The 15,786-nt window shown below is 40.4% G+C and overlaps 1 protein-coding gene across 4 annotated transcripts in view; it reads left to right on the top strand.

The window, feature by feature from the left end:
* The window catches only part of Jarid2 (jumonji and AT-rich interaction domain containing 2), a 167,316-nt gene that overhangs the window by 90,649 nt on the left and 60,881 nt on the right, over positions 1-15,786 (top strand). For 2 of the 4 annotated variants that reach the window (XM_005066341.4, XM_040755905.1), the window contains exon 4: positions 12,697-12,838. The exons of 1 other annotated variant lie outside the window; for it this stretch is intronic. In XM_005066341.4, coding sequence (XP_005066398.1) covers positions 12,697-12,838 — 142 coding nt within the window. Of the gene's footprint in view, positions 1-6,131; positions 6,284-12,696; positions 12,839-15,786 lie in introns of those variants that run through there. One more of the 4 variants, XM_040755906.1, reaches the window with a different exon arrangement.

Genomic DNA, 15,786 nt, shown 5'->3' on the forward strand with positions numbered 1-15,786 from the left:
AAATTTGTGTTGGAACGAGAATTGACATTGGACCTTCATTTCCATTCAACTAGTAACTGAGTGTGGATTAGGTATACCTTACCAGAAATAATGAGGATCAGAAGTGTTTTTAGATTTTGGAATATTTTGGAGACTTTTCTGGCTAAGCATCACTAATTTGAAAACTAAAGTACTTCAAAAGCTAGACCCTTTTGAGCTTCATAGGGGTTTTTGGATTTTGTGAGTCTAGAGGCATGTCTCAGTGGTTAAGAACACCCGTTTTTGCAGATAACACGACCCAGGTTTGGTTTCCAGAACCCTCATGTGGCTTTATCCCATTGGTTATAGCAGGGAATGGCTTATAGTATGCCGTCTGTCTTCTCTTCTTTGAGTCTACAATGTTGGTTTGTTTCTGTGGAACATGCGTTAATGCATTGGAATTCTTTCTGAAGTCTCTGTGAAAGAACCAAGACAGTGGTGTTGCAGGTAATAGCAACATGTGACCGGGAGGCAGGGGATGTTAGAGTCAATTACCTAAAGCACAGTTTTCATTTGGAATTGTCTTTGGAAGCCATCTGATGTGACCCGAGAATAAAGGAAGGTCTCAGAAGTCATAGTGGGGACCCAAAGAGAAGATAGTATGCCATAAACAGTAGAGATGAATTGTAGCTTTCTCACTACTTAGTATTAACTTCTAGGTATGACATTATTGAACTATGGCATTGACTTGTTGGCATCCATTTTGCAAAAACATTTTATAATTGTGTGTACTTGCACATCTGTGGTTTGAATATGTGCAAATATGCATTCATGTATGAAGATCAGAGTACAGCTTCCTGGAGTCTATTTACTCTTTCCACTATGGGTTCTGGCTATCAGTCTTGCATTGCAAGTGCTTTCTTCCACTGAGCTGTCTTGCCAGTCAGTTTCTGAAAATGTTTTCTTAGTTTAGAATCTCACTAGCTATGTATGAGATTCAAGTTAAAAGAACTTTGGTAATGCTCTTCAGTAGTCACCCTTTTCTGTAACAGTTTCCCAGTAAAAACTTTTTTTTACTTCTTAAGGACATGCATTTCTTTTTTTTTTTTCCAGCAGTACCCCCCACAATGTATTTCTGAGTATATTTTGCTTACACTGTCTTTATAGCATGTTCAAAGATTGATCACCATCTTTAATTTGGTATGGCTTCTTATTTACCTTTTAAAATTCATTATCCCTTTTCAAATATGTTTAATACAGTAATATCTCTTCCCCACCCTCCTCATCTAAAACGTGTTTATTGGGATGGTTCCCACCAATCTTCAACAGGGCACTTTATCTTGAAGGAGCATCCTTCTGTCGGCCATGCTTTTCTGACTATGTGCGCTGAATGGACAATAGAGCAGCCAACTGACACAGGCTGCCCTTTTTTTTTTTTTTGTGGTGATGTATCTGTGGCACTATGCATCCATGGAGTAGGAACGGGGTTCTGCACTGGATATTTTATCTTGTGTTTCCTCATCTCTTCTTGAGAAGAATGAATGAGACTCTTTGAGAGAGTCGTGTTCATAGCGATGCTTTTTGTCACCACTTGCTTGTTCCTGTGCACATGTGTTTCCACACAGTGCGTCACTACACAGCATTAGCTGGCTTTCTTCTAACTCAAAACAGGGATTGCCTGCCTCTGTCTCCTGAGTTCTGCGACCAAAGACATGACATTACCTACCTGTCTTATGTTTTTGTTGCTTTGCTGTTGCTAGGGTCTTAAGTAGTCCATGTTTTTTGAAGCTAGCTATGTAGTCAGAGATGGTCTATTCTCAGGTAAAAATTGCTTTAAAAAGTTTTAAATCAGCCGGGTGTTGGTGGCACATGCCTTTAATCCCAGCACTTGGGAGGCAGAGGCAGGCGGGAGACCAGCTTGGTCTACAAAGTGAGTTCCAGGACAGTCTCCAAAACAATACAGTGAAACCCTGTCTCGAAAAACCAAAAAAAAAAAAAAATCATCTTAAGTATGGAAGCAGATAATGCTGTTACCCTGAGTAGTGCACTAGGAAACTGAGGCAGAGGCTTCCTGTGGACTAGAACCCCCACCCTGTTCTTGTGCCGCGTCTGCTTTGGCCCATTCTATGCTCAGAGCAATAACTTTACCAGAGTATCATTCTCCATGAGTGTTATCTTTTCTGAGGTGCTCTCGTGTGCACGTGTGATTTTTTTTTTTTTAAATACTTGTTTGACTTATTAGCATGAAGAAAGGGTTATACTAAATTTGCTGCCCAGCATGGGCCACTCTTCTGAGTTATTGATGTTATTTTGTAATTCTATACTGGGGGCTGATGTTAACAGGGCAGGTACACACCTTACATAGTGTAGCGGTTGGGTGTGGTGTGCGGTGCGGTGTGTGTTTTAGGAATTTTCAAGCCCAGTAGGAAGTTTTCTAAGCCAGACTTGTGTTATTATCCAGTTGTGCTTGGTATAGAGCCAGTGCATTAAATTTCAGTTACACAAAAACCTCAACAAGTAATACTTAATATACAATTGCCAGAGTACCTGCATTTTAATAAAATAATGGTTTTAAAAGTCAAATATCAGCACATTGGATCGACTCCCTTCCCCCCTTTTCAATAATACCCTGGTGACAGGACAGTGCACTGATAATTGCCACAAAACCAGAAGATTCATCTCTGACTAACTGTTGTGGGATTCCTGTAGATTCCCAAGATCATGAAAGCTCCATTTCTTTCGGGAAACTATATAGCCAGGCATGATGTCTCTTGTTGTTAATGAAGCGAAGCCAAATTGTCAGTTCAGTTCTAGTCTGGGCAATATAGTGAGGTCCCACTTGAAAACTGAGTAGCCTGTGCAGATCCTACTATTTATTTTAGAGCATTTGTAACTAGTTTACCTATAACAAAGCAAAGCTGTCCTCTTGTTTAGGAAATGAGCACTATTACAGGTGCAGGGTTGTTTTTTAAAGATTTATTATTTTTGTTTTTGTGTATGGGTGATTTACCCTCATGTGTCTGTGTATCATGTATGTGCAATACCCGAAGAGGCCAGAAGAGGGTGACTGGTTCCAGTTGTGAGTTGACTTTTGGATCCTTGGTTCTCTGAAACAGCAACCCAGGCTGCTGAGTCATTTGTTAAACCCAGATGTAAATGTTTGCCCTCAGTTCTTTTTTCTTCTTTAAAAACCTGTGACTAGTTGAATCCACAGACGTGGAATGTATGCTATGGACTGGCAGTTTTTGATAGCTCCGTACAATCTGGTCATTAAAAGGCCACGTTTCTTTTTTGAAAAATTCCAGGTTCCACAGCCCCATAATCTGTCAGCTCACTCACATGGCAGTCTATACTGTATGGATTTCTTTGCGTTGTGAGAACTAATTGCACAGAACTCAAAATGTTAACACACCACATGTCTGTGTATCTTGGGGTTGTGCATGAACTCTCAAGGCTTGCCTTTTCTTGTTTATAATTGGTTCTCATTATTGGTTGAATAATTGTTTGTCTGTTTAAGACCCATTTTAAATTGTATAGCCCAGGGTAGCCTGGAACCTACTGTAGACTACTAGGCTTATCATGAACTTGTGGTGGTTCTCCTCTCTCAGTATTCTGAGTGCTAGCTAGGATCATAACAGTAAGCCACCACACTAGCTTAGCTCACTTTTTAGGTTGCTTATGTGTGAGATACTTCCAGAATTTATAACCTCTTCAGAAGTAGCATTTTGAGTGTAGTGCTTAGTCTTGAGTAAGAGAAGATTTTCATGTAGACATTTACAGACTAATATGATAGCATACTGCTACATGGAGTGTCTGACACCTGCTTGGGGAACCAGTTTGCTATTCACTGGATTTGTAAATTTGAATATTCTTAAATCTAAAGATTTCTGCTAATTTTCCTCCTAGATCCAGGAAAAAATAATGCTTTTTTTTTTTTTTCTGGGAGAGCTAAGGAGGAATTGCACCATGGTATTTAGGAACACACTAAAAGTTATTTCCAGTGTACCTGAGCAAAGACCTCAAGCGGAGGGATAACTGGACTTCATGTGCTGCTTAGTTTAAGGTTGGAAATTACCTCTAACAATAGAATACCAAACTCAATACAATGGGTAGCTGGTCAGCATTTCATCTAAACAGTAGGAAACCTCCTGCTGTTTACAAATAGAGCCACATAAAGAAAGGCCTGAGTAGAAGTGGGATTGACTTGTAGCAGAAGATAGATGGCCAATATAAACACCCAGTTTTGCCTAGTTTTTCTCAAGAGGACATAAGCAGTGATTGGAAAGGCCTTCTCAGAGTCGGCAGGGAATGCCAGGGAAGACTACAACTTGTATATGATTCCCAAACTTCGTTTATCTCTAGGTATATTTGTCACAAGTTCCTTTTTTCACCTCATTCTCCTAGAATTGGTGTTCATGCCTATCTTCTTTCCCATTTATTGCTGTGTTTATTATTGAAGAGCCTAGATTCATCCTGCAAAAGGGAAAAGGAAACAAAGATGCCCATCTCCCAAATGTCCTTAGTTGATTATGTGTGATTCATGTTATAAAGGGACACATGCCAAATACTTGTTCAGCATTGCAAGAACATTTTGCATGGGAAAGTTTTGTGTGTCTCTGCTGGGAAAGACTGTAGATAATCCACTCTCTCTAGAAGCTGTACTTGTATGTTAGTATATGGCTAGCCCCCTAATGCCACAGAACTCTTGAATGGTCTCCTGTCTAAGGAGACATAGTGACTTAGAGCACGGTTGGAAACCAGCCTAGTCTAAGTCACAGCGTTATATCTTTAAAATAGAGATTGCACTAGGATATCTATATCTATCTATCTATCTATCTATCTATCTATCTATCTATCTATATGTAATTTAAAAGTTGTGGTATCACATAGGTTTTAGAGAAGATTGTTGCCTTCCCACTCAGGAGATGCTGTGTGACCTAAGAAATGACTGTGGTAACTACTAGTCAGATGATGTTACACCCCAGGAAAAGCTAGTATCTGCCTTTAGCATTTGCAGGGTTTCAGTTAAGTTAGTACTTAACTTAAGAGACTGGAAATATGAAACAACAGAGTGCAGATGGGTTTCCCAGCGCCTTGGTATAAATCTTCAAGGAGAACTTTCAGTGCCTCATGAAGCTCATGGGCTCGGCCACCATCTTTAGTTTCCTTGCAAGGGCAGAAGAGAAGCATGTGGGTAGCATAAAGCATGCGTTTTGTACATCACCATTGCCAGATGAAGTTCAAAAGCTTCAAAGAAATTGACTTTGAAAATCAAAAAAGAGGCATGCACTCCAGTTATTGGAGGCCAGTTGGATGCTTGCCTTTTTCACCCCTCTCAGCAGCTGCCAGGCTACAGAGCCTGTTTTGTGAAAGATCCTCAAGAAACAATGAGGGAAAACGCTTCAGCTTGATTAGATTAGATCAATTTATGTGCCATGGGGAGGTACCCAGGCAGGGCTGGGGGAGGGGTGTTCTGTGCTGGTGGTGGGTGGTTCATGCCTGCCCATTTGGTCACTTCATAAGTAATGAAGCTCCCATGGTGGCTGAAATTGCAGGAAGGGGAGGGAGGGGCTGGAGGAGGAGCGTGTGAAGAGAGATTTCTGCAGACTGTCTGGAGAGCTGCCCAGGTTTCCCAGCCAAAAACACAAATAAAAATAAATAAAAGGCAAGTGCTGAATGACACAGATTATGATATTAAAACGGGATACCATTGAAACACTGCTCTTGTTCCCGCTGTTGTTGGAGATGGGTGTGTGCAGGAGGGGAGGGGGTTTAGTACACGATATAACAGGCCATCCCTTGAACACAAAAGTCTGTACAATTAAATTGTGACTGCCCCTTGCCAATGTATCCCCTCCCCCTGAGTGCCAGAAATTCTGTAATTTCTCTGCATTGCAAGGTTGGGGGGAAATGGCAGGATGGAAAGCTATTTTCTTTTGCCTTTTCTCATTTTAATTTATCAAGATGGTAAAAACCAAGGAGGGGACAAGCCAGCCAGACGCCCCCTCCTCGTTAGTGTTCGATTCTCTTCCAGGCACATAAATAATCTTCTCTCCCGACTGTCTCCCCTCCCCCTTGGCCCCGCTGCTGTTCGGCTGTCCTATTGCCGTGCAGATTCTGCACTGCACTGCCGCTTGCTTATTACGTACAGGGGAGGATTGTTGACAAGTGCTCGGAGCCTGCCTCACTGCGCTCTTCCTTCCTCCCTCCCTTCCTCTGTCCTTCTTCCTCTGTCTCTGCAATGATCCGGCTCTGAGGATGGCTGCTCCACGGGTCTGTCAGGTGCAGTTTTTGGTGGCTTATCTTGAGGAACCTGGGATAGAAGGTCTGTTCATATAAATAAAAGAAAAAACAAATAGCTTGTGATTCGTTTCAGTCTGATTTGGCTTTTGTTGGAGAAATAGGCCTTTGTGGGTTTTCCTGCTAGGGGTCCTGATTATATCCATTATGGGTGGTAAGAGGGACACACACACACACACACACACACACACACACACACACACACACACACAGAGTTTAAAATGTGTTGCATTTGCTTAATATTCTTCTTGATTTTATATATTCCCTAAGGGCAATGGTGGTTCCCACTAAGATACTGTGGAAATTTACAAGAAAGAATTAATGCCGTTTTTAATGCATTAAGCTCTGTTGACCATTTTGATCAAATCTCCAGTTTAAACCATGCTTGTATGAATGTAGACTGACCAGCCATTAGCAAAAGCTGATCTCTATTAATATTAATTTACCAATATATGATCATTTTCCATCATTTAAAATATATGCTTGATTAAAGTTACCCTATATCTAGTTTCTTTTATAAATAGCATGTTTGGTTTCATTTTCCCTATCCTCTTCTTTTTATGTTATTCTGCCCTTAAAATATGGAGACAACTGAGTCATGTAAATAGAGGCCACATCAGAATAATGCTTTAAATTCAGAGTTCTTTATTTTTCCTAGTATTTAGTCCTGTATTTTCCCCTTTATTTCCTTGTGTTCTGTAGCATTCTGTATTTGCATTAGTATGTATAAAGTCAAATAAATGTTGGGCCCCATCACTTGTGGGGCAGATTGTGGCCACATTCCTATAGTCATGTCTTGACCATGTTTTTATTTCAGTTTGGAAACACTGTTGTTCTGGGAAGTAGTAGGCCTATCAGCAGGTATGGTTCTGTTTGGACTCTCAACATATTCATCTGAAAAGGGGGTAGGCAACTGATTTGTTTATGTGTAATTGAGATAACGAATCTGGAGGGGAAAAATCTTTTCATCAAAATCATAACTTGGAACGATCATTGGTCTAAGTCTAACCAAGGTTCTGATAAGGATATAGCTGCCATGGGCAGCTTTGGCAAGGCATAAGCAAAGATAAGCACACAGACTAATTAAGTTTATGGCATTCACTGATGGCCTGTAACTTAGATTTTCACTTTCTTTGGAAAATTGGTTTTATTTTGGTACTTCATTTGATGGGCAACTTCAGTGATATGAAGCTTTGAAGGTTAAATATGGAAACATTGTACTTCTTAGAGAAAATCTTTACTATGTCTGTTTATCTCAATAGAGGACTTTGAAAACACTGGTCTAATTGATATATTTTAACAACAACAACAACAACAAAAAACCAAAAACAACAACAAAAACTCTTGTGCTTACCTGTTCCATTGTCCTGCAGTATTGCCTGTTCTATGCTTTTTTTTTTTTTTTTTTTTAACGTGGAAGGCATCTTTTGACCTGAGATGGTCAGTGCTGGCCTTTAAATCTGGGAAACCATTTTCAGTAGCTGGAGATTAAAGAACTGCATTTCTGCTGGTTGCTTGTAAATAGGTTGCCTGGTAGGCATGTGTTTGACCTTTTTGTCAGTGTAAAATGTAAACAGATGTTGGGATGGTGGATGGATTTAGAAGTTAGAGTCTGAGATATTGGAGTGATATATAAAGGTAGATCTTGACAAATGTAGGATACTGAAGATGTTTGAGGGAAGCCTTGAAGCCAACTTGTTCTAATTGATAATGAAAGTCATGATTGGCAGGAAGGAGTAAAACTGAGAAATAATATATTGTGTGGCTGATATTAAGAAATGAGGGGTTATGCCAAAATAAGTGCTGACAGCCTATGAGCTGGTTCAGAATTTTTTCTGAAGACTGGAAATTTAATATATATTATAATGTATAATATATATATATTCATATCAGTTTTATTTTGCGGGATACTTGTTTTTGGAGCCTACTTCCCCCTTGTGATTGTTGGTTAGAATGTTTAAAAAGAGGTATCTTTTGTCTTTGGGTGATATGGTTCTCTTTCATCCAGGGATTAAGTCATCCAGACTAGGGCCTGTTTTGTGAACCTGCTAAAGTGTATTGAGATGCCCACTGGGCCCTTTCTTAAATTGGTCAAAATGAGGAGAGGCCCTGGGGCCCTGACTGCCTTAGTTGACTAGAAATAGTTCTCTACCCAGTAGCCCAATTTTTCCCTGTCACTGTGTTGGGCCATAGCATCTTTTATCAAAATATTCATTTTGCAAAGTGGGGTTTATTTAGATTTCTGAAGACTATGTTTGTGGGGTCTGAGATTAGTGGTGGATAAAGGTCTCTTATAAATTGTTGGTATATAAAATCAGTATTAGTATCTATATTTCTGATATGTGACTGAAATGAGTAAAACCCAGTGTTGTTACTCCTCTGTAGTTTGAATTTATTTTGAGGTTCCATAGGGGCTGGGGTTTTGATTACATTTTCTTGACTATCATGGGAAATCTCCAATGCTGATTTGAGAGTAGACAAAGGGGAGTCTCAGTTGGTTGAGGGGTTGTTCTCTTGAGAGAGAAGGATAATTATTTTCTATAATCCGAGGTATGAAGCCATTTTCATTAGCGCCTCGTTGACCATAAGTGTCACTTACATCCTGCCTTATGACTGTCATTTGTTCTCAGCCACATCAGTATGGATCTGGTGTAAGCATGTCAATGGACAAGCTGGGGCTGGGCTTCCCAGACTCTGCCCTGCTCACCCGTACCCTTCTCGTTGTGGTGTATGTTCACTGCTGACCTGCATGTGTACAATTGAGAGTTAATATCCACATTTCATATGTGAAGCTGGCCCTGCATTAGAATGCCTGTACTGTTTGAAAAGCAGACAATCCAATGTTTCATTCAAATTCTGATGCAGCCAAGGCTCTATTTTTCACTAGTAATGGCGGCAAACCATGCATTCTGATTACCTCAGAGAGGGTCCCTGCCTTAACCAAGGAGGCTGATATTCTGATTTTCCTCCCAGCTAACTGAAAGTGAACACATATGTGCGGGCACATACAGAACGATGAATTGCTGTTGAAAATGAAAGCTCTTTGGGTGCTTGACTGTTTAATATGTAATGTGATACCCTGTGACACAGTGACAGGGTGGCAGACGGCATTGGCTCTGTAACACAAAATCACCTTTTGTGCATACTTCGTACAACAAAGCTAAAAACATTGGTTCTCCCTCATATGCTAATAAGTTCTGTGTGCTCCAGATGTTTGAGAAACACTGGCATAGCTTCAAAGAAACCCTTTTTGTTTTCATTTCTTTTTAACCCTTTTGGCATTGCCTTTGTGGAATAGTTTTTCTTTGGTTTTGTATTCTGCCATGCCTTCTTTGTGTCTAAAACATAAAATCATAAGCTATATATTTTTCAGGTGTTAGAGAAGAATTATATTGAATTTATACATCTGTGTTTTATAATCGAGTTATTATTGCTTGCTTAAAAATTCTTTAGCTTTGCCTAAGTTGTGTTCAGTTTGCTTACATATTTTCATGGGAGGCAACAGGGAGAAAGGATCACCATGTGCATAGTGTCTCCAGCCTCCAAGAATTCATTTTGCTTCCTTCTGCTGCTGTTCCAGACCCTTGTCTGCTGCTGAAGCGTTTATTTGTTGCTAATTTAGGAGATAGGATGAATTGCTACTGAGCTTGCAGAGTCCCTGGTAGCTTGCTGTTGTATTGAATTTCTTGGAGGGTCATCTGGGTTGTGTGATGGCAGACAGGTAATGTCCAGGCTCTATCGCGATGCTTCTGTCTGCTGCTGAGGTGTAGCTGAGGTGGCGGGCCCAGCCCCCACGCTGTCTTCATGCCGGCGATTTTGAATTTCCAGCTCATATTTATTGCTTTTGTGAAAGACAATAGACTGGTTTAATTTAAGTTCAACCTACTGAATATTAATGGCGGAGAACAAACGTACAGAGGCTGGATCTTTGGGCCATTCAGTTTTCCTTCTCTGTTTAACCTCCTGTCTCCAACATACGCTTGTGTTAGTGGGAAAGCAGTAGGAGACTGGAAAAATTAAAAATGGAATATATGAATGGGAGGGAATGCTGTTGCATTATTTTTTTTAACTAAAAATAATAATAACATTGACAGGGATGTGTTAAGCACTCAAAAGAAAAGACATCATATATTAGCCTCTCTAATGGTGCCATGATGGCTGTTCTGCCCTGTGGCACTGCAGTATATTTTTGCTGATCCAGCTTTCCTAAAATAGGCAGGTTTTATGATTTAGTCTAATGTGATAGTTGGAGATGTGAAACAGAGGATGGAAATGAATTGGGGGAGGGTGCCGCTGTATGTGATGCTGCTGTATTCAAACATATATACAACAGGAATTCTCATTCTAAACATTGATTCAAACAGTAGCTCTGTTACTCTCTCTGGCTCATGTCCTCCTCATTGTGTGACTTGGAATGGTAAAAGCTTGGAGTGCCCTAATGTGCTAGTGTGAGACCAGTGGACAATGGAACGGCCTCATTTTTATTCCCTTTAATAGCTCACAGCAGCTTCATTTCCTCTTGCCTCACACTGAGTGCAAAGTAAGCACTAAAATTCCAAGGTACATCTCATAGGATTCCCCATGTAGTTTTCTAGTATTAGTGCTTAATAATTATTTTAGGGAATGGTCCTTTTAAGCCTTTTATACTCCTCCCCCCTTCCTACTCTGGTTGTGTGTTTTCTTTCTTTCTTTCTTTTTTAATTTAATTTTGTTTGTATCTGTCTTTGCACATTATTCTTACATGTTTGTAGACAAGTCACTTGATAGAACTTTGGGAAAAGATGGATAGGTTTTGTTGGATATGGAGGCCTTTTTGAAATATTGCCCATGATGGTAGTCAATTGCCTGGGTTGTTATTTAGGTTTAACCTAGCTTATTAGTGACTCACGAACAATATGACTTCCATTAACTGGCATTAGAGACATGGACTTCGTCTAGCAACACTAGTTGTGTAGAACAGGGCACATGTGAATCTGGGACATGTTCAAATTGAAGAGTCTGCTATTCTTCCTGTGTCTGCCGAATTCTTAGAAGACATGAGTAAAACTGCCAGTCTAATAGCTTAATTTTCTTAATGTGTCATACTCATTCAGCAATGTCAAACTTCAAAGGGCAGAAGACCATTTCTTATTCGTCTTCACCTAACAGCCCCTACTTCCCTTAGTTTCTTTCCATTATTTAAGTGCAGTTTCAAAGTTGTGTGTGTGTGTGTGTGTGTGTGTGTGTGTCTGTCTGTCTGTCTGTCTGTCTGTATTTTACTGCACTGACTTGCCTTGACTAACATCACCTATTCCTTACTGAACGTGTTAAATTTCTTCATGTGTAGAGCTAACTATAGGACCATTTGTATTGTGTTTGTTCCTGTCTGTATCCTAAAGTACCATGTCAATTCAGTAGATAATTTGCAAACTTAATCTCCTTCCTTTTATTTTTTTTCCTGATGAATTTAACCACAAAACAAAAAATACACCCGTATGTACTACATTTTGGGGGGGTCAGATTTTATTCCTGAGTTCCTCTCTCTTGCTAAGGAATTGAACTGGACTCTGTCCCAAGTCACACTTCTGATGGCTGTTGATAGTATAGTTAATACAGCCCCAGTGATTGAGTATCCTACTCTTTTCTGTATTAGTGTCTCAATGTACACTAATCAAAAGGACATTATTTTGACCATATGCAACTTATTTTTCTATGTTTGCTTTCAAAGACATTGAAACAGCTAGGTGAAATTGGGATATGCTCCATGTCACTTAATACATTTTGAGGGGGCCCTTTACCATTGTGTCTGCAGGAGTATATCCATGGTACTGTGTGTGGGTCAGCACTGCAGACATAAGGAACAGTGGTCCTTTGAGAAGATCTGACTACAAGCTTAACTACTAGCTGTATTAGGATTTCCAGTTTGCCTCTAAGATGTGGTTATGATGTAATGTACTTTGGCATGTAACTGGTATTGTTTTTAACAACAGTCCCCAAAGCAATCTTAATATATTCAATAATATTTGCTAGTTACTAGTTTAAAAAATAAAAACGAAACAGCTAGTTTGATTTCATAATAATGGTTATTTCTTTGAACTTTTCTAGCCTCTAGGCACAGGTGATTAAAAATGGACTTTAGTCTGGTTTTTAATACCAGCATTAAGAGGCTGAGGTAGGAGGATCATGCATTCAGGCCAGACTGGGCTGCAAACTGAGATGCTGTCTCATAACCAAAACCATCTCCTCAGCAAGCACAGATACAATAACATCTTGAATTTTCTTCTGTTAGGCCTTTGACTCTCTTATAGAATGAGGCTTAATTCTTCTTACCTGTTCTAAAGGGTTATATGTACTTACAAGTATTCTTTCGGTCCTTGTCAGCTACTGCACAAGCTTGACTGGAAAAATGCTGCTCCTGATAAAATGCATTTAAGTGTTTGTCCCTTTTCTCACCTGTAGGGCTCCTTGGTAATGACCAGTCTAAGGCCTTAGGACCCGCATCAGAGCAGTCAGAGAATGAGAAGGACGATGCATCCCAAGTGTCCTCTACTAGCAACGATGTTAGTTCTTCAGATTTTGAAGAAGGGCCGTCGAGGAAAAGGTTAGTACCCAAGGCTGAAAGTAGTAGTGAATTCATCATGAAACAGGTGCTGGAAATTTGTTTGCCACATGGGAACAAGTATGAGTCTATTCACAATCAACTGGTTTTCACAGAGGAGTCAGAACAGAGATTTTCTAAGAGGTAGTACTCAACACAGAACAGGTGGTATGCCTTAATCCCAGCACTTGGGAAGCAGAGACAGGTAGATATCTGTGAGTTCCAGGCCAGTCTGATCTACAGAGCAAGTTCCAGGACAGGATCCAGAGCTACATAGAGAAACCCTGCCTTGAATCTCCATCCCCAAAACACAGGCACACACCCACCCCACCACCACCAGCACCGCCACCATCAGGAGCAGCAACAACATACAAAACAACTATATTATGGCCTGTGTGAAATTTGTTCCTGCCATAACAATTTACCCGAGTTAACCGTTTTGTGATATTTGCACTTCTTATAGGAGAGTTCTGAAATATATGTTGGATATGTTTTTGCTAATTGTGAAGGAGAGCTTTGTTCTCCACAAAATATTATATTATTATTGAAAGGTATTGTTCTTGTCATGAAACTAAAAATTAGTGCGTATGATCTTAATATATCTGCTTTTAACCAAGCTGTAGAATCAGCTCTTCAAATATAACACTTGTTTGTAAATGATTTTCCTACATATCTTAAAATAGTTCAGTAAGCTGTTTCAAGATTAATGGCAGTGATATTACATAACAGCTCTAATTGGGGTCTTCTAAATTCCTTTGCTGGCATTCACCCTGTTTCATGACCTTTTTTTTTTTTTTTAATTTAAAATAGAAACAAGCTTGTTTTACATGTCAATCCCAGTCCCCCTTTCCTCCCCTCTTCACCTGGCCTCCATTAATCCCCTATCCCACCCCTCTCCAGAGAGGGTGAGGCCTTCCATGGAAGATCTTCAAAGTCTGTCATATCATTTGGAGCACTGCCTAGGCCCTCCCCGATGTGTCTATGTGGAATGGGCTCCCTAAGTCCATTCCTGCACTAGGGATAAATACTGATCTGCTACCGATAGATTGCTGAGACCTCCTCACTGACAACCATGTTCAGGCCATCTGGATCAGTCCTATGCTGGTTTCCTAGCTATCAGTCTCTGGTCCATGAGCTTCCCCTTGTTCAGGTCAACTGTTTCTCCAGCCTGGTCTTGATCCCTTTGCTCATCACGCCTCCCTCCCTGCAACTGGATTCCAGGAGTTCTGTTCAGTGTTTAGCTGTGGGTGTCTGCCTCTGCTTCCATCAGCTACTGAATGAAGCCTCTAGGATGGCATATAAGGGAGTCATCAATCTCATTATCGGGGAAAGACATTTAAGGTAGATTGTTAGTTGGTATCATCCTTGTAGACCTCTGGACATTTCCCTAGTGCTGGACATCTCCCTAGTGCCAGATTTCTCTTTAAACCTATAATAGCTCCCTCTATTATGGTATCTTTTTTCTTGCTGTCCTCTATTCTTCCCCTGACTCAACCTTCCTGCTCCTTCATGTACTCCTCTTCTCCCCTTCTCTTTCTCCTAAACCCTTCTCCCCTTCCCCCATGCTCCCAATTTGCTCAAGAGATCTTGTCTCTTTCCCCTTCTCTGGGGAACCATGTATCTCTCCTAGGAGCCTTGTTTCCTAACTTCTCTGGTGGTGTGGATTGTAGGCTGGTAATCTTTTGCTCTATGCCTAACTTCCATCTATGAGTGAATACATAAAATGTTTGTCTTTTTGTGACTGGGACATCTCAGGATGGTTTCTTCTAGTTCCATCCATTTGCCTGCAAATTTCAAGATTTCATTGTTTTTTTCCACTGAGTAGTATTCCATTGTGTAAATGTACCAAATTTTCTCTATCCACTCTTCAGCTGAGGGTCATCTAGGTTGCTTCCAGGTTCTGGCTATTACAAATAATGCTGTTGAATGAATGTGCATCCCAAGAGTGGAATTGCTGGATCTTGTGGTAGACTGATTCCCATTTTCCTGGGGAATCTCCTGAGGAATACTGATTCCAAAGTGTCTGTGCAAATTGGTACTCCTATGAGCAGTTCCCCTTTTCCACATCCTCTCCAACACAAACTGTGATTGATGTTTTTGGCCATTCTGCCAGGAGTGAGATGGTATCTCAGAGTTGTTTTGATTTGCATTTCTCTGATGGCTAAGTATGTTGAGCACTTTCTTAAGTGTCTCTCAGCCATTTTAGACTCCTATTGAGAATTATCTATTTAGTTCTGTACCCCACTTTTTAATTGGATTATTTGGTGTTTTGGAGACTAGCTTCTTAAGTTTTATGTAAATTTACAAAGAACTCTTCACCTTCTTCTATACCTATTATTCTTAGGTTTGGTCTTTTCACGGTGTCCCATATTTCCTGGATATTTTGTGTTAGGAATTTGTTGGACTTAATTAAGATTTACTATTTTTCCTAGTGTATCTTCAATGCCTGAGGTTCTCTCTGCCACATCCTGTATTCTGTTGGTTATGCTTGCACCTGTAGTTCCTGATCATTTACCCATATTTTCTAATTCTGTTTTTTTAATTGTCTATTTCAGCTTTCAATCCTTGCACTGTTTGAAGGATTTTCTCATTTCCTCTTTTAGGGTCTATAGCATCTTCATGAACTTGTTTTTAAGGTCTTTCCCTTCTGTTTCTTCTGTGTTGGGATATTCAGGTTTTGCTGATGTAGTGTCCATCGACTTTTTTGTTGTTGTTGTGGAATGTGTTCTTATATTGTTGTTTTCCATCCCTTCTCCGGTGGGTGCAGGTGGGGTCTCTTCCTCTTCTGGTGCATGCAAGCAAGTCCAATACTCTGATGGGTCTAATGGTGATTGCAGGTGGGTCTGGGCACTCCCTCCTGTCCCAGTGGTGGGAGCTGGACTAGCACAGTGGCATCAGCAGACTAGAGGTTGCTTGGTGTGCTGGGGGTGAGTCTACCGGCCCGAAGTTCC

This window comes from Mesocricetus auratus, unplaced genomic scaffold (assembly GCF_017639785.1).
Source record: "Mesocricetus auratus isolate SY011 unplaced genomic scaffold, BCM_Maur_2.0 Super-Scaffold_100013, whole genome shotgun sequence".
NCBI classification, from domain to species: domain Eukaryota; kingdom Metazoa; phylum Chordata; class Mammalia; order Rodentia; family Cricetidae; genus Mesocricetus; species Mesocricetus auratus.